This window comes from Plodia interpunctella, chromosome 8 (genome assembly GCF_027563975.2).
Source record: "Plodia interpunctella isolate USDA-ARS_2022_Savannah chromosome 8, ilPloInte3.2, whole genome shotgun sequence".
NCBI classification, from domain to species: domain Eukaryota; kingdom Metazoa; phylum Arthropoda; class Insecta; order Lepidoptera; family Pyralidae; genus Plodia; species Plodia interpunctella.
This window is the reverse complement of record NC_071301.1, coordinates 2,536,095-2,563,722: the sequence shown is the minus strand read 5'-3', so window position 1 is coordinate 2,563,722 and position 27,628 is coordinate 2,536,095. Positions and strand designations below refer to the sequence as shown.

At 34.1% G+C, this 27,628-nt stretch overlaps 1 protein-coding gene across 2 annotated transcripts in view; it reads left to right on the top strand.

Moving 5' to 3' along the window:
- The window catches only part of Sb (Stubble), a 130,016-nt gene that overhangs the window by 58,168 nt on the left and 44,220 nt on the right, over window positions 1-27,628 (top strand). Inside the window, exon 3 of one of the 2 annotated variants that reach the window (XM_053748813.1) lies at window positions 9,924-10,007. In XM_053748813.1, coding sequence (XP_053604788.1) covers window positions 9,924-10,007 — 84 coding nt within the window. Of the gene's footprint in view, window positions 1-9,923; window positions 10,023-27,628 lie in introns of both variants that reach the window. The other variant, XM_053748812.1, reaches the window with a different exon arrangement.

Below are 27,628 nucleotides of genomic sequence, written 5' to 3'. Positions count from 1 at the left end.
CTGTTAAAGACAAGGACTACTGTCCGAGCGAGGAATCTGATTTGTCTGATGATGACCATATCTCCAGGGTCAAATGTAATAAAAAGCAACCCACAAACGCTCATCCTACCACCCAACAAACGGAACCAAATATAACAGAGCAGCCAGAAGTTTTTGCATCTTCATCAGAAATTGCTACAGCGGAAGAACAAATCAATGATATAATAATCTTTAATGCGAAAGAGAGAAAAATACAACAAAAACAACAGAAGAGATTGACATACAATGTCAAACCTGGATGTAACATAAAATGTTCTAAAAAATGTTCTACTAAGTTTTCAGAAGACACACGTGCAGAGATAAATAAATATTATTGGGACTTATCTTGGCAGGAAAGAAGAGTATTTATGCGAAATAGTACTGCAGTAGCAATTCCCAAAAGAAAAATTACAGCTGAACCCAAAAGAGCACCAAGAAGTACATTTAATTTAAAAAATTCTGATGGAACCCAAGTCGAAGTTTGCAAGATATTTTTCCTGACAACATTAGGGTTTCACAAAAACAATGACACTGTATTATACAATTCTTTAAACAAGATCGAGAAAGACAGACGTGGACTACATGCGAAGACTCCCCGTATAGATAGAGATATATTGACCAGTCACGTAGAATCATTTCATCCACTTGAATTACACTACCGACGAGAACATGCACCGCTTCGACGCTATTTGCCATGTGATGTAACGATTAAGTTGATGCATAAAGACTTTTGTGAAAAAAATCCTTCGCAAAAGGTATCTTACGAGCTTTATAGAAAGCATGTTAACAGTATGCGGATCTCATTCACCAAATTAGGTAATGAAGAATGTGAAATTTGTGAAAGTTATTTCTTGCATTCTAAAAGTACAACACACGATGTGAAAAATGCAATTCCAGAAAACTGCGGTGCGTGTCTGTCATATGGAAAGCACAGACAAAAGTATATCAAAGCTCGGGATTTATATGATCAGCAAAGGCGACACGCACAAAATATGGAAAATATTTATGTTAGTGTCGACTTACAAAAAGTTATTATGCTCCCGAGACTGGATTGCTTCAAAGCAATGTTATTCTGTCCAAGACTTACAACGTTTAATTTGACTTTTGCACCACTAGGGAAAATTACCACGCAAAATAAACCGCTTGCCTGCATTTGGCATGACGCTACTTCTGGTCGCAAACAGGAGGATATAATAAGTTGCTACTACTATTTTCTTCTACAACATCGTGATGTTAAACATATACATATCTGGATGGATAACTGCAGTGCACAAAATAAAAACTGGCTGCTATTTTCTTTTATTATATTTATGATAAATAGCGATTTGATCGCAACTGAATCAATAAGCTTTCTTTATTTTGAGCCCGGCCATACATTTATGAGCTGCGACCAAGTACACCACCAAGTCGAGCTATCAATGAAGAAAAAAGGAAAATTGTATGATTTTCAAGATTTTTCTGACTGTGTGGCATCCGTAAATCTATCAAAAGTTGATGTAAAATGTATGGAATACACTGATTTCTTTAACTTTCCAAATGTCGTATCAGACAGACGCATCCAAACTGCAAATCCACGAGTTTATATGAAAGACATTATCAAAGTGAAATTCCAAAGGAACCACTTTGATCTTTTATATAAAAATGAGTTAGATGAAGAATTTCAATCACTGTGTTTTATTAAAGACAAATATTTAAAAAAGAAAGAGGTTATGCGTCCTGAGCCTAAAACGGCTCCTAAAGGAATTGAGCAAAGTCGAAAAGACTCTATTATCAAAATATTAAACAATATAGCTCCACCTCATAAAATGCAATTCTGGAATGATATTTCTGTTTGTGATGCATAAAAACATGAAAACAAATATTTTTAATTTTTTAAGTATTTTTAGACTGATTAATCAACGTAATCATTGATCTCAATTACTTTTAAGAAGACATGTTGTTTTAATTTTTAAGAAGACATTTTTATGTTGTTGTTAATTGTTATTATTTTTTTTAAATGACTTTGTGAAAGGACGTTTTGAAGCTATCGTCTGTTATCTTTTGAGAAGACTTTTTTATTTTTGTAAGATTTTATTGTCTTTAATTTTTCTATTATTACAAAGAATGAATACTAGTCGTTATTCTATCGCTTTGAGGCTTTTGTATGCTTATTCTGATGAATAAATATTACTAACAATGTGGAAATGTATTATTATTTTGATTATAATCCATTTAATATGTTTACAAATTATTTTTAACAAGACATTTCAATATACCAATCTTTAACTTGGTCGTCTATTTCACTTAATGCCTTTAAATTTCGACGTTACAATGCTAGTCTAAAACACAGTTAACTTGGTTTAGGTTCTAAAAAGTATTTTCTAATTTAGTAAAAAATAGAATTTCTCATTGGATAAAAAATATGAAAAGCAGTTTAAGCTTGTTAACGTTTTATTTTAAAGCTGCTGTACTAATAAATTCTACTAGTTACATTTCAAGAAAACGGTTATGTGACTTAACCGTTATGTAGTTTTGTTATTTTACCTAACTGCTATTAGTAAGACTACAGACCTACAGTTGTAATATCGCACAAATCTAAAACACAGTTGCGCTTCAGCTGGCCGTCTTTAACTCTTGTAGAATTACTTGTTTTTATTTTTATTTACTGCGCTAAAAAACAAAAAAGTTCATAAAAAAAACACTAAATAAGGTATTAAAATAATTTCTACACTTATTGAAAGTACCAATTATGCTTATTTTTTATCAACTGAAAAAATCACATTATGTTATCAAAAAATGTAGAAACTTTGATTTCCCGCTTTTTTGTCCGTAGCTCAAAAAGTTATTTCATCACTTAACGGCCTTTTATTGATTGGACGGCAGATCAGATGATCCGTAATGGTTTCTTAACTTGTTTGTAAAAGTGTACATAACAATTTAAAGATGTGTTGTAAGAACAACAAAAAATTACAGGTTTCAATTTAAAAAGACTTTATTTTATATAAACCGAAATGTGAATATACAATAACAAATTAATAAAATTAATGCCATATGAATCAAAATAAAAAGTAAAATAAAACTATAATATATAAACTATAAAATTAAAAAAGGTATTGCATGTCGTCATTCCTCAGAACCAAACCCAATATAGTTTCTATAAGATTAAAACTTCTAGATTTCTTCTAGTTTCGGTTTCTAGTCCGGTTACTGGAAATATTATATAATCTATGGCCCGATTGACCGGTCTTCGGCTACTTTTGGGTAGCAATATTCGGTTGATAAAAATCACCGAACTATTAATTTCATACAAAAAACAAAAACGTATTTTTGTGGCCCCAATATTAAGTGTCCATGAATCTTGTTACAAAACGAGGAATCGGATGGATAATGTTTTAGACGATCGTAAACGAATCTTCCGCACTTTGTTACATTTGGTGACGATGACGAAACTGAACGCAACTTTCACCTTTAATCACGCATTTAAGATAAACTTGAGTTCATTACCTGATTGATAGTTATGTAGTATAATCTTGAAACGGAGTTGGTATCATCCCGTCTGTGGATCGAAAAGTCCCAGGTTTGAATCCTACTCATCCCACATGAGTTTGTCTACCAATCTGACTTATGTATATTAGTTTTCATCGACCACCACTTGCTTCCCGTGACGGCAAACATCGTGAGGAAACCAGCACATAATCAACCAGTGATTATTAACTTGTGTGTGAAATAGAGAAGGCAATAGCAAACTCCATTAATAGTTGTTGTGCGTGTTTCATTCCACGTAATGGCCACGATCCGTAAGCGTTTGTATGTTTGAGGCGGGTAATCTCCCGCCTCAAACATACAAACTACTTCTTCACCATTAGAAAGGTAATTATCCAATATTGCTTATCTCAAAATTCCCACGGGAGCGGAGCCCGGGGTAACAGTTAGTCTGAAATAAATGTGATGTTATTTTATTTATTTTTTTACAAATAAGTATTTTGGATGTCATTTCAGATACCTATTCCGTCCGTTTCTTAATTAGTGGAAACGTAATTCTCTGAAGAGCAGTGACACAACATAATTTTACGAAATCCTACTACTATACTATAGAATTGAATCTTTCTCTATGATCTAAAAAATAGTACCAGTATGTGTTTCAAGTACCTACCTTATAATATTAGGCGTACGGTCAACAGCACATCAAGTTGAACCTCTATGGCGCAGTAATAGCGTCGAGTTTGCAATGAATTGATGTGATGTTGACTGTACTACGAAATTGCTATAAATGTTGTTTTAACAGCTAACAAAACAGTTTCGCTCTCAATACCAGTTATTATCAGAGTTTGACGTTTAATAATTTACAATGCTAACCGTACCGCGTGTACGGTTTACGGCGAAGTGTTTCTTTATCGCATCTTGGAAGGTAAGCGACCCTTATCAGGGCTCAGAAGTGGGACGTAATGTATAACACGTATTTTATACGCTGGTTTTAAGATACTTACGTCGGTTAGGGGACTGGGACTCAAACATATGGATCGCGATCCCAGATGCCTATTTTTCCCTTTATGATTGGTATTTCTGGAGATTAGTGGGCTGAAACACGTGAAATCATGTGTGTTTATCACGTGAAAATATAGGACACTGGTCCACAGAACGGCACACAATCCAAAATCGCGTCGAAATGAACGTAATTACACGTATATCGGCTTCATATTGTCGCTATACAGTTTGTGCGGAGCTTTGCAGATTCGTTTATATTGCTGGTTTTTCATTGCGGTAAATAAAAACTCTCATACAAACTACGCAGTGTTCCTGCGTTCGCGTTGGTATCACTTTGAGTTCGGCGATAGTGTGAAGCCCGCGTTACAGTTTTAAGGCTTGAAATATGTTATTACAATGAAAAGCCTTTTCATCTATTTGGAAAAAGATTTATGAGGCAATCAAGTCATAAAGGAGCCATGTAAACGCATTTTGGTTAAACTCAGAATAATTTAGTTATTAGAGAATAAAGCTATTTTAGTTATAAAGGTGAACGAGCTCCCTCCGGCTCTTCCGGACATAAAGTAAGGGCTTCATGGAACTAGTCGCATTAGCAAGTTTGTTAATAGATTTGTCACGAAATTTCAATGGATTTTCTTGGGTTGGTTGGGTTGTGAGAATTAAGTCGAAGCGTTCTTAATTTTACTGAGGAACATTAATAGTAAATTGTATCTAATTCTGTAATTGTTAAGTTTAATGAGTTTTCAGTGAGTTGAGACAATTAATCATCATATTATCAACCTTTTACCGCTGAGCATTTTTTCGCGTACATAATTCTCCTTTTGCCTTTATAATTCATGTACCGCGTGTCGGAGAAAATATTTTGTGATATAACTAGTATCCTATGTGCTCAATGAGCAGGATCTTTTTCAACCACTTAGATAAAAAATAACCCTTGTGCTACAAAACCGGTGTACCAAACATAAAAAATCATCGAGTACTTACCTATTCGAATAAAATTTAATTTTTTTAATCTCAAGTATATCTAAGAGATTGTTAAACAAGAACCATTAGAATTAGGAAAATATTTGTGCATATATGTAGGAAATCGTATTTATGTAGGAAATAATTGAGTCACACTAAGTGTAATATTAGAAATGCTAAGATTTATGTGTATAGTTGTAATTTTGTTACTCTTTCAGTACACGGGTATAATATAAACTAGAATCGCACATAGGGTACTTTTTATCCCGTTTTTCTACCGAGAGCAAAATCCTGGACGCAGTTAGTTGGGCGTGTGATGGCCCACATAGTTAATTTTATCTATTGGAGTAATCTGCATTGTAAATGTCGATGACTGTAGCAGAAGTAAAATATTTGTTTCGCAATATTTCAAACACATTCGAAGTATTTAGTTATATGTGCAAAGCTACAAAGACTATACGGGTATGTTAGATAACGTGCCATAAATTCAAATGAGTTTATTTGTTAGACAAATTAAACCCCCAAACAAATCTAAGAACCACCGCATATAAATTAGCTATCAAATAAAAAAAAAAACGCATCCAAATCGGTTCACCAGTTGATGAGCTACGGTGCCACGTACACAGACAGACAGGTAGTTATAACACCCCTCTTTTTGCCTCGGAGGTTAAAAAATAATTTATTTCAAAAGAGTTTAGTTGTATTTTTCAGTTTATAATTTAAAAAAAGAAACAAAAATGACATAAACTATTTTAATGATTTTGGAAAATAAAACTTTGAGATAACCTTACCTTACTACCTTTATTGTGACAAAGAGTGAAAAAAAAACCTAGTCTAATAAACCGGATAACAAAAAGGACCGGTTTTCGATACTGTTAAAAATATCGCTAATGCCGTTGATATGGGAGTCCTCTGTACACATAACACAAGTATCTGAAGAGGAAAGGATCCTGTCACAATATAAATAAAGTCAACATTGCAAGTATACGATGAGCTGTGTGGTGTACGGCTTAGAATACCACCCCCTTTCATCCAGTGAGGGTCACTACTTAAGTTGCGGTTCCACTTGACCTAAACTAAGGATACGTACGAATTACATTGTGTGTATCTGTTTTACAGCACTGGTATCACTTAATTTTTAACCTCCGACGCACAAAGAGGGGTGTTATAAGTTTAACGTGTTTGTCTGTAGCTCCCAAACGGATGAACCGATTTTTCGTTTAGTTTTTTTTTGTGTTATAGATAATTATATCCCACGAGTTGTTAGCCATGTTTCATGAAAATCTGTTCAGCCGTTCGAAAGTTGTAGCAAAATGAATCGTTCGGGGTTTTTTAATTTGTCTTACCAATAAACTTGTTATTGTTTATCTTAGAGCTAGAGTGGAAGTTATAAAAAGACATTATGTAACATGACATGATGACTATAGTCCAATTTTAATGGTCAGATTAATTTTCTTACCAGTCTCATATTTATTTTTTTTTTCTATCATTCTTATAAAGAATCCTAATAAAAAATGTGTTAATGGGGGTTTTTCTGTTGTATCAATTATAGTGTTTATCTCAAAAAGTAGAGCGAATTCGACAAAACCTATGTACAAGCTCATATTTATCATACTAAACTTACTACGAATTGACATCACTTTACCCTGCTACAAAATTATTGTTGACTTGTATAGGAAGCAATGTTCACATTTAACTTCTAAATAAATATGAGCTTAAAACATTATTCCCGTATTCATTGCTAAAGTCTAATGTTCACTCACTCACATTGAGAATGTAAAACATTCACGAATGTTACACTATAATAGTTTTTTATTCAGACACATAACGCGTCATGAAAATTGAAACTTAGGATGTGCTGCACCGTCAACTTTGACGTTAACTTTAAGCAGAAAACAGAAAACGCAAACTACGTCACTCTGTCTAAACATCAGCGGCGCGCCGGTTAAAATTCAACGTCAAATTTGACGGTGCAACTCACCTTTAGTATTCGCAGGAGTACAGAATACTGGACGGATTTTGCGGAGGAAAATAGTAAAAATATAAGGCTGAATTCGTGAGAGAGATATATCTGCTTAAAATATTGCTTTTCCTTTTATTTTTCGATTTTGGGTAACTATTGTAACACTACCTTTTTTTAGTTTTATACAGTATATTTTCAACTTAGGAAGATTGCCTATTGGTTTACGTTTTTAGTTTGATAATAAAGCTTTTAGAAGAAATGATTGGATTGCTATCGGATCTATTGAATCTGTTTGAAAATATGTTAAAAATAGAAAAAGAGTATTTATAGACTGAAATATCTGTGTGTCCAAAAAAACACACTATTATTATGATTCGTAACACGAAATTCGTATTTAAAGAAGGCAATCGTTGTACAAACGTTCGTAAGGTGCCTCTCTGTTCCATCTGATCGCATTCCCAGTTTCTAGGTCATAAAACTTTGGAGCCAAGGTTGAGAGCCAGGTTGGGTTTTCTTCGGCATCCTTAATTATTCGATTATTGGCACGCATCAAGACACCACTTAATGAGTTTATCCCTTCTCTTGAGATTAATTCAAGGTTTGAAAACTTTGACCACATATTGTAAACTTTGTTGTGCGTCTATTCTGAAGAAATAAGTTGAAAATACATAAAACGTTATTAATGTTTACCTCAGAATTGTGTAAATGCGATCACGAAGGCGTTAAGTGGGCGCCGAATAATTGAACTGATAAACAAAATCCAATTTGCACTGAACAGTTGTTAATCTACCCACAGCCATCCATTTAGTGGAAGTCGTTCATCTTGTCTTGTAATGGATAGCTTTGTCGGTCTAAGACGTGTTAGCGCTAGGAAATAGGAGTGGTATTAGGTAGGGATGTAACCGAAACTATCGTGTATCCGAAATGTTTATCTATCCGTAATCGACTACGATATAAAAGTTTTAAATAATGACAGATAAGAGTGGACACTCCATGAGACACGGTGTGAAGTTGTAATAGTTTTATTTCTATGAATGTAAAATATGATTCCAAATATGTCAATTCTTTGTTCAAACATTACTTAACCATATTTGTTCTTAGGTCGGTCAATGTGACGTGGTATTCAGTTAACCTACAAGAAAAACTGAGAGATAAATAATAGCGACAGTTGTATGAATATAGAATGTATCATATACATAGACGAATAAAAATTATACAGGAGTACCTCTGAGATAGTGCACAATTTTATTATTGTCAGTGTTATCACACTACTATGTAAGTTTATTATCCGTATTCACTCGGAACCGAAATTTTCTACAAAGACATCCTTACTAAGTATATCATATAGATAGCAATTTATAGTGGATTAATCTTATGATGGATATGGCCATTTTATTAAAAAAATATATTACCTAATATCTATTTATAAAATACTCATATTTCTGACGTTTATTCTAAAGATTGCAAAGTTGAGGTTAAGTAAACTATTAAAATAACTGAGTGCCTTGAATAAATAAGAGTATCAGTTAACTTTTATGTGTAAAGTTGAGCAGCAAACAGCGAGATCGTGCTTAAAATCTACATAATACTGTTAAAATAAAGACAAAGTAGTACTGCGAATACTAATACTGTTTCGTTAGCTTAGCATACATTTTTATTTAAAAATCTAAAAGTAGACATACGGGTGTTTTAATTTTTAACGCCAAATAATTGTTTGGAAACTATATTATATACTATATATTTATTTTAATAATTTTACATTGCAATTTTGTTTCTTTCATTGTTTCTTTAACCTAAGCGTTTTTCTGTTTTCCTCATTGACAACCCTTTTCCCATATTTTCATCTAAATATCGCACCATGGTCACTTTTGTTTATTCATACACCTCATTATTATCCGCTGAATCTATCTAATCTGACCGTTTTTCCAGTCTCTTCCTCAGATGCCGGCATTCTGCCGGAACCCAGGGTCCACTTTCCATCTTTTTTTTCCAAATCGCTCGGTCTTCGGCAGTCGGACCATAGGCACGCATATCATTGCCGGGCAATAGGCACGCATATAATTGCCGGACCATTATTCTAAACCTAAAACCTATTTATAAATATATACATATATATCAAGTCAGCACTTATTGAGATTGCCCCTTCTACCAGGGTCAGGTGGAAGCGGCATAGCCAGACTTTTGTTCCCTGCATAATTTGATGACCCACATTTGTTAATTGACGTGTTTGGAGTTTGTTGCGCAGCTTCTTGTTCACCTGCGCTTTGAAAGTCAGTAGTAGACTTAGTATTTTTTTTGACATCAATAAGTTACTTATATTATCTTAAGTTTAATGAATTGTGGATTTGAAATTGATGCGTCATTAACACTAATATACTGGCCATATAATTAAAAAATAGACCACCCCTAATCGTATCACCACTGGGGATATGTATAAAAATCGTTAAAACATAAGTATGTATTAACAATATTTTGATCAGTACGTGCTATTCTACAATATATTCTCTCTTTCCAGGTGTGGTTGTGATGTTATGGTGGTGGGCGCTCGCGCTGTTGGCGCTTGCAGCCCCCGCCCGCCCCGCGCCCCGGGCGGGCAACGGTGAGCTATATTACAGTAAGCATCGCACAAGCTCCCGGACTACTGAAACGATGTAAAATCTTTCAACCGAATTTAAAAGGAATTTCATTCAACAATCTTTTGGAATTCTAATAACCAATTTTGTATAATTTTTCATTTTCGAAAAAAAATAAAAAATATTTCAGAGACTACGCTATCATTTTCAAAAAGGGTTTGCGTATTAAAAGTATATGGAGGGATAGTCAATTTACTTTCATGGGTGTGATATGAGATGAAATTTCGTCAATTTTGTTGTAAAAAACATTTTATTTTATTGTTTTCCATGAGATTCGAAGAGGAAACGAGAAAGTTTAGATTCGATTTCAGTATTTTTGGGAGTAGCTTTCTCTAGCACACTTTTCATCTTTTATTAAAAATTCATTTACACATACTATTTACTCTATTACACTACGTATACACTTTCATGCTATTTACTTCATCCACATTAACTATACTATATACAATACATTTAATATATTTTCTAGGCACCACTCGTCTTAATATGATAGCCAAGTAATGGCATCTAAATAAATTCAGCATAAATCTGTACAACACCCTCACTGCAATGTGACTTAGTAACAAAGAGGTTTAGGTGCTATCCGTTCGCGCCTCCTTATCGCAGTTTGAGTCGTAAACCCTGGATTATACCACGATTTTATTACCACAAGATACTGCTGTGGAACTATCTTCAAAGATACGACTTCATCAAACTTAAAGTGCATTAAAATTTTAAGATCTATTTAATTGAACGATTCATATTTTACTTTATGACATTCCTCGCCATTTCTTTGTGTAGAGGAAGATTTTTAGCATTTTCTAATACCTATTATATAACTACGTGATCTTAAAGAAATACCAGCATTTCTTTAAGATCACATAAAGACATCGAAAGATACTAGATGTCTAACATATCGAGGTAAAGGTCATTTTACACACTATATAATAATTAGCTAGTGTACACACACGAATGCGATGCTAGAGTGAAAAATCTAATCATATTAGCTGCATGAAATCCATGGCCTCCTCAAGGATTTCAAAAATAATCAGTTAGAAGCCTACATCCAAAAGAAACTAACGTGAAAAACCTGCACACTGGTTGACAGGTTAACTTCACCAACATTTAAGCGATTTTAGTCACTCGATGGATAAGTCGTACAAGTTATGACGTGTCACATATGTCTGGTAAAATACTTGAATAACACTTGACACCAATGTTAGCAATAGAACATTCTATAAATAGATCCTCAGAAGTCATCTATTTCAATTTAATTATATTGCTTCAAATGAAACCAGCGCCTCCGAGTTTATAGTCCATGAAGTGATCTCAGAAAGCCTTGTTTTAATATTCGCTGTAAATTTCTCGCTAGACCCTAGAAATAACTTGCTTTTAACTCGAATAATATGTTTCTTCTTACACAGCTTCTGTTTACATCTAGCGGTTATAAAATACCTCAATGAATCACCGATGAAAGTCTGTGACCTCATGGTATAAAATAATTAAGCTTATAAACATAAAATATAAAAATCATAACCCTCTCGGTATTTACGGTTGGGCAACTAAGATTTCTTGTTAGATTTAGCTATTGAACGACAAATAAAAGGACCGTTAAACCATTCCATTAGTTACATTGTATAGTGCACTTTATTTGCAGACTTAATGGAAGAGGTCCTGAGGGAGCGAGGATCGGGTAACGTTAAGTGATTTACAACAGCTGCTCTATAGTATGTTATTTATGTATTGAAGTACCAATAACTCCCTAAAAAGTTACACATAAATCTTTACATTTCATGGATTTTTATTTATAAATGGAAAAACCTGTTAGAGGTTAAACTCACAATTTTCTTTCGGCGTTATAAAATGAAACATCCACGACTCACAAGTTGCGTTCGGCCTCACTTCACCCCTAGGGGAGCTGTCATTACTTTCCTACTCTCGAAGTTTTATATCAGATCTGGCATTCGTTGTATCAAAATATAACTAACCAATTCAAATAATTACAGTTATTCATTGAACGGTTATAATGTATTCTATTTCGTACATTATTTCTGTACCTTACTATTTGGTCTAATGGTTTGGTATCATTAGCAAAATTTTTACAGCTTTTAAACAATATGCTCAGTACCGCGCATATAGTGAAAAGGCTCTTTAAAAATCTCTGTATTTTATATCATGTATATTGGTATTTAATTAAGACACTATGAATAACGTTACAGCGATATATATTGCAAATCAAAATTCAGCATTTAAATTCAGAGAACATTTCAATTATAATTATTATTTTCGCTATTTTATGAACGTATGATAGAAAATAAACAGCTGTGGAAGGAAAAAACATTATGCGACGACCCCATTTATAATAGAATTTGTTAAGAAAAAGGAAGAAAGAAAGAGAAAGCAGATATTCGGTAAGTACACCTTTAAAGTCACACTTAAATTTATGGTTCTCATTTGTTTCGAAGGCAATTCCACTTGACCTTAACAAATAGACAAGGACACCAATTTATCCTACTCAAGTTACCTTTATTTATTTTAGGGATACAGAATACCTTCCCTTAACTTATGAGGGTCCAAGCATTCCGCATAATGGAGATATTTCTTACTTGTTTATTTGTTTATTCATATGTTGTTGTATATTTCATATGTATGTTGTTTATTCACATTACAAATTGTAAGCGTTTAATATTTGTGATGGAAACGTGTTTTAAATTTTATTTACGTGACAGTGATTTGTATTTTCTATTATAGTTTAAAAGTGGGTTGCACCGGTCAACTTTGAAAAACGCAATGTTCTTTCTAGTTCTTTTTCACGTCATATTTTAAATTATGTAATGCTTTCTCGAAGCAATAAACTGCAAGCTAAGAGTCAATTGATTAGGTACGTATTAAACAGGGCTTCGGGCATCACAGCCGATGTTGTAACACGTTTAAATAATAAAAAGAGAGAGAGCATTAATAGTAAAGCAGCGAACTAAATACAATTTTGAACGTAATCATTAGAACCATGGAACATGGGTAGGATGTATGCGAATTCAATACGAATCCCATTTACTCAGTCAAAATTATCAAAAAAATACTCGTATCTTTCTTAACTTGAAATCGAGTTGAATTTCGAATATGATTATTCGGTACGATCAATATACAAAGTTAACACGAAAGATAGTGAAAAGCGGTTTCACTTTCATACAAATTACCACCTGGACTGACAAAACGCAGACGGCCCTTCATAGGGTCACCAGGCTAATGCTGTTCATGGGATATTCTGTTATGTTCGCGGCCAAGCTTAGGTTTACGCCCAGTATTTACAGTTAGGTAAGGTTTTTGGCCAAAAACTGGGCGTAAACACATATATATTCGCGACCTGTTTTCATAACTGTTAGATTCAGAAACATCTTTTGTTTGAGAAATTTGATGGATAATCTTATTGAATAGTATGAAAGCAATTTGTATATTAGTTGGTGTGTAATATGTATTAAAAATAAATTTCTCTTTGTTTTTTTTTTTGGGTAGACATTGAATAGATAAATATATTTTATAATCTTAATGATGTTTGTGTGAAAGAAAATATGTATATCGTCTCATTAATAAATAAATATACGTGATTTCATTTCCATTATACCTAGCTAACTATGATAAGTACGACTATTATCTGCTAAGGGGCATGCAAACTAAGCAACTGTGAAACCAAATTTTAAACGTATAAGGGTTTTACAAAACAAGTTAGTGCATTACTTTTAATGAATTAACTTTTTGTATCGTTAAATGTGCATGTATAACTAAGGTAATTTTTTTAACGATATATTACATGTAGATTTCATAAAACATTGCGGTTACATAAACGTAACATGAATGATTATTTTATTGTATTCTCACACGCACGAAAAAGCCAAGTATGTAATAAAATGATATTTACTTCTAAACGATTGATCGTTTATATCTGTATCTGGATCTGAACTTTTATTAGCTCGTAAAGACTAGACGGACAAAACAGAAAAAGTTCAACGATTATTTTTATGAAGATTTATAAAAAACAATATTATAATATCACAGTGATTAAAGTAGTCAATAGGACTATTTTATTTAACAAATAGAGGTGAGTTGAGTAATATATACTTTATTTACAACATTGATACATATCACTAGACATAGGCATCGTAGGTGACTTTATGTTTTCATCTGATCGATAATTTTTCAAATGATTTTATTAAGTTTATAATAATGTTTTATACTACTCATGCAGTATAACATTAAATTACCTTTCCATATTACACATAACGAGGCACATCGAGCCTGAACCAAATAATGATGATAGTACGTAATATGGAGAAAGTCCCATAAGTGCGTGCATTATGCGGGCCCTACACCGCACGGTCATGTGTAGGGCCGCTCCTAGATCGTCACTTTCGATGGCACTTAGTTATCGGCACTTAGAAACCTGTTCCTAATAGGCGTTTCTATTTGTTAGTTATTGTTGTAGTGAATTAAGACGGGCTTTTGTAATAGCTTACATAAGTACTTATATTTTATTCTTTGTGTAAATTTAGTTATTTGTATTCCTAGTAGGTTTGTCTATGTGTACTTGTATTCTATTACGAAAACGGATTTTTTTTTAATTTGTTCTATGAAATCTATCTGTAAGGGTTGGAAAACATTAATTAAGAGCCGTTCCCTTTTTATATACAATGAAAAGTAATTGTTTTTTTTTACATTTTACTTATTTACTTTGCCAATCTTTTTATACTTTTTTTTCACTATGAAAATATAAAATATTAAGTAGCCTAAGTTATTAATGTGTTGGCGACAGGAATTTATGTACCTACCTATTAAAATTTTATCTATAGGTACCTATAATCTAATACCTTTTTGCTTTGAACCGTAATATAGATATTTTTGTTACAAAAGTTTACCTCGGAAAAATGACGTGCCACATGAAAAATTATACTATCGGGGAACTAATAAAATTATTGATCTCCAATATTACAAAGTTCGCTTCGTCTTTTTGTACAGATAACAACAGAGACATTAACGCAAAATTGAGAATTCAACGTTACTGCTGCCACATAAAGGTACATGCAGAGTAACTTGACATGCAGTTTACTGTACTAGATCATACCTAAATAAATCAATTTTGCGAGATCGAGCACAAAAAAGGTTTTCATACGAGTCAATTTTATGAAACTCTCGCACATAGATTTTGAACCGTAAGTATGTTACATTTAGGTTGAATTTCATATAAAATCTATGTAATTTTATAAAGGTGTAACGTGATAACGGTCATCAATTTGAATAATGTAAGCAATAGATCAGGTAAGGCGGGAAAATGGGTAATACGTGCGCGTTGGTAATAAAATTGTATACAAAATAGGAAATGACGATGGACTACTGTTAATATTTTTTATTTATTTATATTTTCTCATGCAAAAATGCGTAAGCTAATCATCATTAAACGTAGGCAATTAAAAATAATCGCAAAAATTTAAGGTAGATCCCAACTATTATTATAAAGGCGAAAGTAAGTTTGTTACCTTTTCATGTTATCTGCTCAACCAATGTTCCTTAAATTTTGCATACATGTAGTTTGAAGTACGGAAAAGGATATAGGGCACCTTTCATCTCGGAAAAAAAAACTCATACACGCGGGCGAAGCCGCGGACAGGATCTAGTAAATAATATATAGAAACCATTCGGAAAATATAACTGCAATATTCACGAATGAAATTAGTTTTGTAAAGGGTGCAACTTTTCGCTGCAAGAGATTTACGTACGTACGTACGCATATAATAGAATAATAAGGGCTAGTAGCAGTAACAATTTTCAAGGTGTATAGAGCTTTTAATTTCACATGTTTAAAAAAAAGAAATGTTGGTAAACATAAATCTTCGTTTGCGGGTCATATAGCCCAAACAAAAATATTAACAAAGCATTTTCCCTCGGTAAATCTTGTTTGAATTGCTAATACAAAGGGCCCTGCGCGCGCGTCGCGGGAAGTCAACGAAAGTGACATTTGACACGCTTGCCGACTTAACCAGTTGTGCAAAGTATGAACAGTACAGAAAATTAATTTTGTCTAAAATATCTAAGGATGCCGACGCATGTGTGAAGTAGCGACTAAAAGTCGGAAGGCTTACTCTAGGCACCGACTCTCAACGGTTGAGAAAAATACTAGGAAAACAGAGAAGAGAGAGCTCAGAAACTGAGAAAGAGAGAGAGAGAAAGTTGTTTTTTTTACACTAAACAATTAATGAAAAAGAGTACAGACGTACAGTCGTCAAATTTCGTAAAAATCAATAACCAAAAAGTTATCATCTTTGTTATAAGAAATGCTGTGAATATTTTGCTGCAAGATATTGTAGGAATGTTATGTTCTATGTCCAGCAGTAGACTGGACTCTCTGCGTCTGAAATAATGATGATGATTACAGGAAAAGAAATCCAAGTTCTATTAAAAAGATAACGTGCTTAAATGAGCTTAAAACCAGCAAACGTGTATAGAAGAAGCCATAACCTATTAGCTTTGAGAGAGCTCATATAATGCTTATAAAGGTTAAATTTTGTAACAAATATATTTTGGGAATACTTCATCGACATTTTTACTATAATTTATATGTGTTAGATCTATACTTTCCTTACTTTATGACCAAACGTGTGGCAATATTTATACAGCTTACCATTTGATTTATGTTAAAGACCATTTAATGATGAAGTTCATACTGAATGGTTTTTAAACTAGATATATATAGCAATATTAACATGAGCTTAAGTTTATTACGTACATTTTTTATGTAACAAAATTTACAATTAATTTTAATTTATCCAGGAAGAATGTTCTCCCTGTTACCACCTAGTTTATCCAGGAACATTGTCCACCTCAAGACTTCTTTGGTGTCATAATTATGCCTTTCCCAGGGCATTCTCTCTTCTCATTATCAATACATATCATAAAATAATGTCCTCTCCCGCGTCTATTTATCTGCTTGTGTAACATCAAAAACTACCAGATGGATGTTTTTATGCTTTTCACCAATATATAGAGAGATTCCTGAGGAAGGTTTAGCTGGATTGGTTTTTATTTTATCCGAGCGAAGCCGAGTCGGTCCACTAGTCTTTACTAATTTTCAATCGAATTACAGTTTAGTTACGGTAGCTTTGTAATAATCAATATTAAGTCATGGGTTTTTCAGAAATATTAAAATTAAAATTTGATAATAAATATAAATTATTATAGTTTAATAAATATACATAAATATATGATGGCCGGATTCAGGTTGGTGAGTTTTAATGACTGCATGTACAACCGATATGTATGTATAGCCTTCCGAAGCGGGAATAGATTTTTTGATCACACATCCACTGCGAAAGTTGTTTAACCGGCACCGCAGACTGCTTCACCGAGCTCCTCTTGTGTATTCGATTGTGAAATAATTGCCAATTTAAATTCAATCTCTTCCGACAGCAAACGACAAACGTATTCTAGGAAGTTGTTTGATCACAGTTAAACTATAATACCACCCCTAGTCTATAAAATTATAATGGAATATAACGGGAACATTCGCAGATAATGCGAATGTTAATCGGGATACGTGCCACTTTGAACCTTTTCTTTTACGACCTTCCAGTTCATGAAATAGTTATAAAATAGTTTAACTTATATACTAGTAAATAGTTTTCAATTAAATATTCAATTTATTTTTAAAGAAACAGTACAATTATAGTCCAAGAAAGGCTTGATGATGATAGGCGTGCCAATAGACCCTAAGCCGCGACTCTCAACGGTTGAACAACTGGGAAAACGTTAAAAATATAAACAAAGACTGGTGATGGACTTAATTGTATTCTCTCTTCTGTCGCCATTGAGCTTCAGAGGCCAGGATTTTAATTCCTAATTCTTTCTTCTCCGTTTCGCACGGTCTTCGGCATCCTTAGTTGTCAGGCCAATAATCTATACCTATATAGAACTCTTGCGTTCTGACTGACAGACAACGCACAGCCCCGAAACTACTGGGCGTAGAAAGCTGAAGAAAGTTTCCTAGGACAATGTCCTAGCACTAAGAAGGGATTTCCTGAAATTCCCACGGGAAACGGATTTTTGCTCACATACGAAGTTTTGGGCAAAGCTATGATAATAAAACGTTTATTTCAGACCAGTGATCCATATTAAGTTTTAGTAGGTAATAAATATAATCTTATAATCTACATTAGTAAAACACATAGATAAACAAAACGAAAGACACAGCTTATAATAATAAATGCCAGCCAGCTGGAGCAGCTTCAAGCAGTCTACGAAATTACTACATGCAGCCTTTTCCAGCGAGCTAGCATCCTTGCAATAGTACCTATATCATCCTTGACGACATCAAGCCAGCACTTCTTGGGTTTACCCCTTCTGCCAAAACGATGTGGGAGCGGAATTGTTAAAACATTTGTTCCCTACATTAGTTCCCTACTTGCTGGTTTAGTCTTTAAGTGAAAGATTAATTTACTCCGCCTTGTTATCTTCGTAGTTCCAATTAGCTTGTACAATGTAAGCTTGTTCACATATTTAGCGATTATTACAGCCATCTTTCGAGCCATAAAGATCTGAGCGAGTGAAATCTCTCTAAATAGTTTGTCTTGTAAGTGCAAGGCCTTTATTCATATGAAATGAACGACTGGAAAAGACAGATGTAGTAAAAAAAACTCACGAGGCGTTTACTCCTCGGACACTAGTGCCATTTCACATTTTTATTAATTTCTTTTATTTCATAGCGATAATTAAAAAAAAGTTTTTTTTTAGAACAGATTATGCTACACTACATATAAAGGAAATATGATAGTTTTCTATAATACAATGTAGTCACAGTAGACTAAAAGGAGTTTAGTGTCCACCGTTTTCGATTTAGTTAACTGTGACTACATTATGCAATGGTAAACTATAATTTACTTTCTACTAAAATTGTTTATCCAGTGTGGCATAATCTGTTAAAATGTTTTGTTAATTTTCGCTAAGAAATAAAAGAAATTAATTAAAATGTGAGTTGGCGCAAATGTGCAGGGAGTAATAGCCTTATACTCGTGAATATTAATTATTTTGATACAAGCTTTTATTGTACACACACACACACACTAATAAACTTACTCCTAAAGTAAATATTCCAGTTAGTGTGGATGGGGTTAGTACGCCTCGTGACGTAGCCAACCTCTTTAGAAGCCATTTTAAGGTGGAACCGCGTTTGGGTCCGAAGGACTGTGAGCGGATGCTCGAGGCTGGGAAGCAAGCCTCTGATGACCCTCCAATTAAAATAACTAATGCTGAAATAGTCAAAGTTATCAAGCATATGTCTAGGGGAAGGTCACCGGGGCATGATGGTCTCAGCATCGAGCATCTGCAACACGCGGGTGTTCACCTACCCAGAGTATTGTCCATGTTGTTTACCTTCTGTCTGCGTCATAACTACTTACCTCCTGACTTAATGAAGACCATTGTAGTTCCTATAGTTAAAAATAAGACAGGTGACGCCTCGGACAAGGGTAACTATAGGCCCATATCACTTGCGACGATCCTGGCTAAGGTGCTGGATGGTGTGCTTAACAGGTATTTAAGTCAAAACGTGTCACTACATGATGCTCAGTTTGGCTTTCGATCTGGGATGTCTACCGAATCTGCTGTACTGTGCCTTAAGCATACTGTCCGGTACTACACCGATAGGAATACACCTGTGTTCGCATGCTTCCTGGACTTGTCAAAAGCATTTGAGATGGTCTCATACAATATCCTATGGAACAAAATGAAAACCAAGACTGATTTGCCTCCGGAAATCATTAATATGTTCAGGTATTGGTATGAAAATCAAAGCAATCTTGTCAGGTGGGCGGGCGAGTATTCGGAAGAATATAAAATGATGTGTGGAGTGAGGCAGGGGGGGCTTACCTCACCTACTTTGTTTAATCTATATGTCAATGGACTGATTGAGGAACTCAGCAGCGCGGGTGTCGGTTGTTCGGTGGATGGCTGTTTTATTAACAACATTAGTTACGCGGATGACATGGTGCTGCTGGGTCCCTCCGTCAGCTCATTGAGAATGCTGTTGAGTATTTGTGAAAAGTATGCCCTGACCCATGGGCTCAGGTACAACGTGAGTAAAAGCGAGGTAGTAGTTTTTAAATCAGGTAGTAAAACGTACCAAATTCCTCCAATCACTCTGAATGGAGCTGTCTTACAGCAAGTCCCTAAATTCAAGTACTTGGGTCACTGGGTCACCGAGAATTTATCTGACGACATGGACATTGATAGGGAACGCAGAGCATTGTCGGTAAGGGGCAATATGCTGTCCCGTAGGTTTGTACGCTGCTCACGAGAAGTCAAGGTTACGCTTTTTAAAAGTTACTGCCAAACATTATACACGTGCAACCTATGGTGCAATTATACCAAAAAAGCCTACAATGCTTTGCGGGTCCAGTACAACAACAGCTTCAGGGGTCTGTTGGGGCTGCACTGGCGCTGCAGTGCCTCAGGAATGTTTGCCGAGCACAGCACAGACAGCTTCCAAGCGGTGCTTCGTAAAAGAGTTGCCTCCCTGTGGTCACGGGTAAGGTGCAGTAACAACACGCTCCTGAGGGTGGTGTCAGAGAGGGTAGATAGCCCAATACTCAAGTCCTGGGCATCGTTACATGTCCAAAACGATAACCCCCATTTTAAATTCTACTAACATAGTTGTCTAAGTTTCTTACTAATATAATATGGACTTGTATTGTATATGTGCATAGTCTGAAATAAAATTTTTCATTTCATTTCATTTCAAAAGGAAAAACTTCTACATAACAAAAAGACTAGCTTTGTGTTGCGGTTACTAACTTTTATTCTGGACTATACAAGGTTAAATATAAAGGCTTTTCCACTTACTTTACATCGATGAACAGTAATAATGGCCGCATTGTAGGGCGTAGGATTTCCGCGATGTGCAAACAGTTTCACTGTGGAAAGTTGTGAGGAGACGACGACTGAGTGACACTTAATTTGTGAGATCTGTGCGATTGCTATGGACGCCGGATGGATTCTTGTGCTCGTCTATGAAACTGAGAATGAAATAAACATTATTCATATTTTCGTAAGTGGCGTAATAGGCTGTTTTGTATGTCTAAATAACAGTGATAACTGCATCACAATTAAGTAGTTGCGTGGTTTAAGATAAAAAATAGACACACGTGGCGGGCCACTTTGTTTTTAATCCGAGGACATGAGTTACAGGTTTAACGTTTACCTTTATGTCTGTCCGTGGCATTATAGAAGCCAAACGACTCAACCGATCCAGTTTCTTTTTATTCATTGTTTAAAGAAAATTTAAAATATAGAGCGTGTTCTTAGCTATGTTTGGAAAATGTGTGTTCAGTTGTTTGGAAACCGTCAGCTTTCTAGCAGACTAGAAGGTGCTAAGAACTTCGGTGTCGGGGGTTTCTTAAATTTTAAATATAGTTTTAATAGCGGCCCGTCCTGACTCCGCTCGGTTAAAACACATACTTGGTAAAATGGTAAAAACATAATAAATTATACCCCTAAGGCTTCCTCAGGAATCACACCATCTATTGGTGATAACCGCTTGAAAATCCGTGCAGTTGAGTTTATCGCGAACAGAGAGACGCGGTAGAGGTCTTTGTTTTATAATATGTAAGGATATGTAGTCACGCACACATTAAACGACTCACAAAGATAACTTGATACCTATTTCTGTAATGAACTGTTAATAATCCCGCGACTAACCACCATCCTATCTGTAATGAAATTAAAGATCCATTAGATACAGCCATTACTAATTTCGTACGGCAATTTCACAGTATCGGAAATCTATTACAGTGATCGTGGCGCGCGATGATGTTCGATTGTGCAACACGATCCTTCTACATGTAACTTAAATAAAAAATAAATTGAAAAGAATATATAAGTATTTTCTAAATTTTAAAATCTACTGTATTTCTTGAAATAAATAATAATTTAAAACAAATTAGATAATGTAATCAATAAGATAAAATTTCACATAACAATTTTCACATAAGAAATAAACAAATTGTACTGTAATTATATTACAAAATCGCCGTGAAAGATTTGTTTTATTACAACGTAAATCGTAATAAGTCTTTATATTATTATTATTATATTTTATACCGCTACCTAATTAAATGCTTCTAAAGAAAACTGACGATTTTAAACTCTTGAAAATACTTAACTGTAAAACTAATTAGTCTCATAATGAAATGCAAAATTTATTCACATGCGGTCACGTTATATTAAACATCGTAATAATATACACAAGTTGGTGTAAAAAAGATAAAATAACAGTACTTTTCGCTTCAATGTTTATAAGCCGTGTTCACAATGCTTACATTATTGAAGTTTCTTTAGCGGCGTTGTGCACTTTTTGTGATGGGTAAAAAATGTTAAACTCGCGTCAGGACACGTGACCTATGGGCGAAGTGTGGGTTAGCATTTCAATTCTAACCAACGAATCGATTCGAAATGAAACACAGCGAACCAATCACATTGCGCCATTGTGACGCAACGACAACCACACTGCAATGGTCGCTCAATATCATTGGTTCGCTGCATCACACTTCGAATCGATTCGATGGTGAAAAGTGGCTTTCATATCGAAAATTCGTAAAACGTCAAAAATGCACAACGTTAATATTTAAGTTTTCACTTACGCCGGCACTCCTCGAGTGAGTTTTAAATCTAACTTTTTAATATTCTGTCTCTCTCTTTTTCCGTGACTTCAAAGTTGGTTGGTAACCCTTGAGACACAAAAAGCCATAATAGCAAATAAGAACAGTTTCTAATATTCGCGGTTTCAGTGACCCATGTAATTCAGAGCTATAAAATATTTGAAAACTGCAAAATATTTTAGGTTTTTAATATATTTTGTCAAATACTACTATGTATATAATCATTCCTAAAACCACCTAAAGAAAAGCACGTTGTTATGTACAATATTATTAATAGTAGTATTTTAATATAGATACTTATAACTAGGTACTATATTTTAAGGCTCCAGACTATTATAAAAATATAAACTATTATAAAAAAGTTGTCACGTGTGTACCTGTTCTTATTGATGACCAGCCGATGATCAAAGTATTAATTGGGTTGCGCCTTACCGCACTTTACTGTTATGGGGGTCAGATCGAGAGAGCAGCACTCTGTTCTCAATATTTAATATCATATTATAGTTTTTAGTTAGTACTGAAAGTTAACGAGCTTTAATATAATATTTTCAGTTTTTCTGGAGATTCTTCTCATATACGATAGTCTAGGACACCCACAACTTGTTTTTTACTCACTCACTCATATTCGCGTGTTCCCGGTTTCATTCGGGGCTATGACGTCGTGAAGCCCAGGACCAGCGTAACGTAAACTGAAGCGACGTGGGAAATTTCAACTCTGGAAGTAGGAGAAATCTAACTTGAAAGATTTGATTACAGACAGAACAGAACAAACATCGGGACAGGTGAAACTAATGAAAAGCTTTTAATATAGTTACGTTCTTTCAGCGTTTTATTCTAGTGAAATCCTTGATTTTTACGACGTAATACTATTACCAAAACATTCAATTGTTTCCTTCATTAAGGGAAAAGGGAAAATTGCCAATTTTGCGGAGAACTGTTACTGGCAACACATGTGCGTGTCGTTTAGCCAATGTTGCTAGACGAGATAATTAATTAACTTATGAACTTATGAACGATGATGTGAGACTACTTTGAATTTATAAATATTGATTGACGAAGAAAATAGTAGATAAACACAAATAAAACTCGTTTACAATTAGTATACTTTCAATTTCCATGCATATAAATGAAATTCATATATTAATAAGAATTGATATATGCGTTACTATATAGGTAATTTAAAGTTATTATATTATTTTTATTTTTAAGGTTCCGTAACATCAAAATGAAAAATTGGGATTTATTTTACTTATTACCTTTATTGATAATCATATTGAGAGTGAAATAAAACGGGTATTTTCGTCAAAAGTTAAATGTTTATTCGCGAAACTTTTTAACAGTGTGTCACGTATATAAGAAATTCTATGAATCGAAATGGGACGTTGAAGTGTTATTTCATTTTATTTCGCACATTTTCTACCATTTCTATCAAATGCCGAATAAATAAAATATTATAGAATCACACGAAGTAAACTTAAAAATTCAAAACATGTCCCTTTTTCATTTTTTTCGGAGTGTTCTTGACATAAAATTAAACGAGTATTTGTCCCATGTCACCTTTCCACTGGTGTCATAAACATAACGGGAGTAATTTCCCCGTAATTTTATATTTGACTAAATGTTACCCGGGGCTTCGCTCCCATGGGAATTTTGAGATAAAATATAGCCTATATCAATTTTGGATAAAGTACTTTTCTAATGGTGAAAGAATTTTTGAAATCGGTTCGTTTCGTAGATTACCCGCCTCAAACACACAAACTCACAAACGCTTATGTCTTTATAATAATAGTATCTAGATATGGTAAAACTAATAAAATACACGAGGAGAAAGAACTATGCCAATTTGTTGCCCTGATAATAAAATGAATTTTCATTTCATCGGCTTATCAACTCACCACAATAGAGAATCAGGCCATCCATTCATAAATAATAGAAGGCGTTTGTTTGGTCATCTGTTTGCTTGCTTGAGATTGGCATTCCATTCATAGCTCAATTGGTTATTATAATATGAAATAAGCTGTGCTTTGGAGTTTTTATTAGGTCAGCCGTCGGTCAGCAGTCACAGCACATGGACTGGACCTGTCAAAATTCATTGCAATTTCGCCTCTATCACTGTAGATTAAACTATATATGCGTCGTACGAGTGGTCGTAGGCGTCGTAAGTTCGAGACTTGTGTTATGGGATACTATCTCAACGATACTATATTTATAACAAATACATACCTTATAGCTAACCTCAAAGTAAATTCGAGACTTGTGTTATGGGATACTATCTCAACGATACTATATTTATAACAAATACATACCTTATAGCTAGCCTCAAAGTAAGTTCGAGACTTGTGTTATGGGATACTATCTCAACGATACTATATTTATAACAAATACATACCTTATAGCTAACCTCAAAGTAAGTTCGAGACTTGTGTTATGGGATACTATCTCAACGATACTATATTTATAACAAATACATACCTTATAGCTAACCTCAAAGTAAATTCGAGACTTGTGTTATGGGATACTATCTCAACGATACTATATTTATAACAAATACATACCTTATAGCTAGCCTCAAAGTAAGTTCGAGACTTGTGTTATGGGATACTATCTCAACGATACTATATTTATAACAAATACATACCTTATAGCTAGCCTCAAAGTAAGTTCGAGACTTGTGTTATGGGATACTATCTCAACGATACTATATTTATAACAAATACATACCTTATAGCTAGCCTCAAAGTAAGTTCGAGACTTGTGTTATGGGATACTAACTCAACGATACTATATTTATAACAAATACATACCTTATAGCTAGCCTCAAAGTAAGTTCGAGACTTGTGTTATGGGATACTAACTCAACGATACTATATTTTATAACATATACATATATAGATAAACATCCAAGACCCGGGTCAATCAGAAAAATATCATTTTCTATCATGACCCGACCTGGGATCAAGCCCAAGACCTCTCGGTTCAGAGGCAAGTACTTTACCAATGCGCTACCGAGGTGGTTAAATACATACAATAGTTAGAAAACATTTTATGTTTCTAGTTGGTCTTAATTTAGGTCTTCATGTTATTTAATTTAGCCGATTCGGCACTCGGGGAATCGAAATCGACCAGTACCGATTGGTCGATTTTCTTATAGTCGATTTAACCCGTGGGCCTAATAGGTCATCCAAACCTTTTATTGTAATAACACAGGTAATGATCACTGTTCTATAGTCATCATGAAACGGAAACTATTTAACAAAATCACATTTTCATGACATGACATAACTCATGAAAGTTCTGTTACCTGCCGTATAGTTAGTGTCACACCATAAAATAATTCATTATTTTACGAGGGAGAAAGTGACCGTAAACATAAGAAAACTTTATTTTTGTGAAGTGTAATGTTTCGAATGATTGATGGAGATGTTAAAGAACTTTTGTGTTTTACTTGAGTTTTACAAGTTTATCGCCTCTTTATCAAGTGAGTGGTTAAAACATGATTGTTATGACAAGATTTAGTTGATAAATATTTTTTACAATCTTTTATTCAACTTAACGTTCAACGTAAGTCGGGTGGAATCTTGTAACTCAAGTTTAAATCAGGTATCTTCAATCGATTGAGCTGAAATTGTACACACACGTTTATGAATGCATTATTATGACAAGCATGACCTGATGGCGTACCCAGAAAGGGCTCCCGATGAGGAAACTCGTTAACAGTTTACTCGCAAACAGATTTTTTTGTCACTGCAAATAATACCTCTTCTTTTTCTTCATTCCTTACCACATTTCTAATATTAGGACATATAACACAGATTGAACTAGCCCCAAAATAAGTTTGAGACTTGTTATGGGATACTAACTCAACGATACTATATTTTTATAACAAATACATATATAGATAAACATCTAAGACCCGGGCCAATCAGAAAAAGATCATTTTCCATAATGACCAGACCGGGGATCGAACCCGGGACCTCTCGGTTCAGTGGCAAGAACTTTACCACTGCGCCACCGAGGTTGACACACTTCACTTGGCTTGGTGTCTCCGTATGCCAGGGAATTCTGCTCCGGGTTGTCATGGAGTTTATATTTTGCCTATACGCAATAACAACTATAAAAGCTTGTGTCAAAAATGTCATTGTCGTTAAAAATACTTATTATTTCGGACTTTCCATGTTCAGATCGATAAATATATATGTGTTTATTTGAGAAAGTTGCTGCCGTACAATTTTGTTACGAAAAAGACTTTTGAATATCTCTGATTATGACCTGCTCCTTCTATGCTTTCATCCTTTTTCCTTCCATCAACTTTTACGATTCTAATGCAACTCAGTTCAATTTAGGCACCTAAAATGAATCGCATTCATACATTAATTTTTAAATTAACTCGATGGCACGAATTTGCGATGCAGTTCAGTTTAGGTCGCGAAGTGGATCGCGATAAGAGATGATGGTAAGTCGTCAGTTCCTTGCATGCTGGTCTGATAGCAAATAGAAAAACTTGAATGTCACATTCACACACAAATTCTACATAATTATGATGCCTCTAAATTAAATGTATGTCACTTTTTGTCGAAAGTTAAAGTGTTAGTGTTCAAATTTTACATTATTTGACTTATTTCAATAAGTCGAATGAGCGACGGGCCTTAGGTGCACTGGGTCAGGCGACTGGGCAAAGTGGAGCGGAGCGTAAAATGACCCAAGAAGCTTTAACTTGCGGCTATTAATCAAATTAGATTAAGAACAAGTTTTATAAGATCAGATTAAATTGATTTCGTTAGCTTATTTCTCTATCAAAAATAGATATGAATGAATGAATGAATAAATGAATAAAAAGATTCACGTGTTATCTTTTAATTTTTATCCTTAATGTTATTTGAATAGTTTAGATTTTTGTACTCAATTTTAAGATG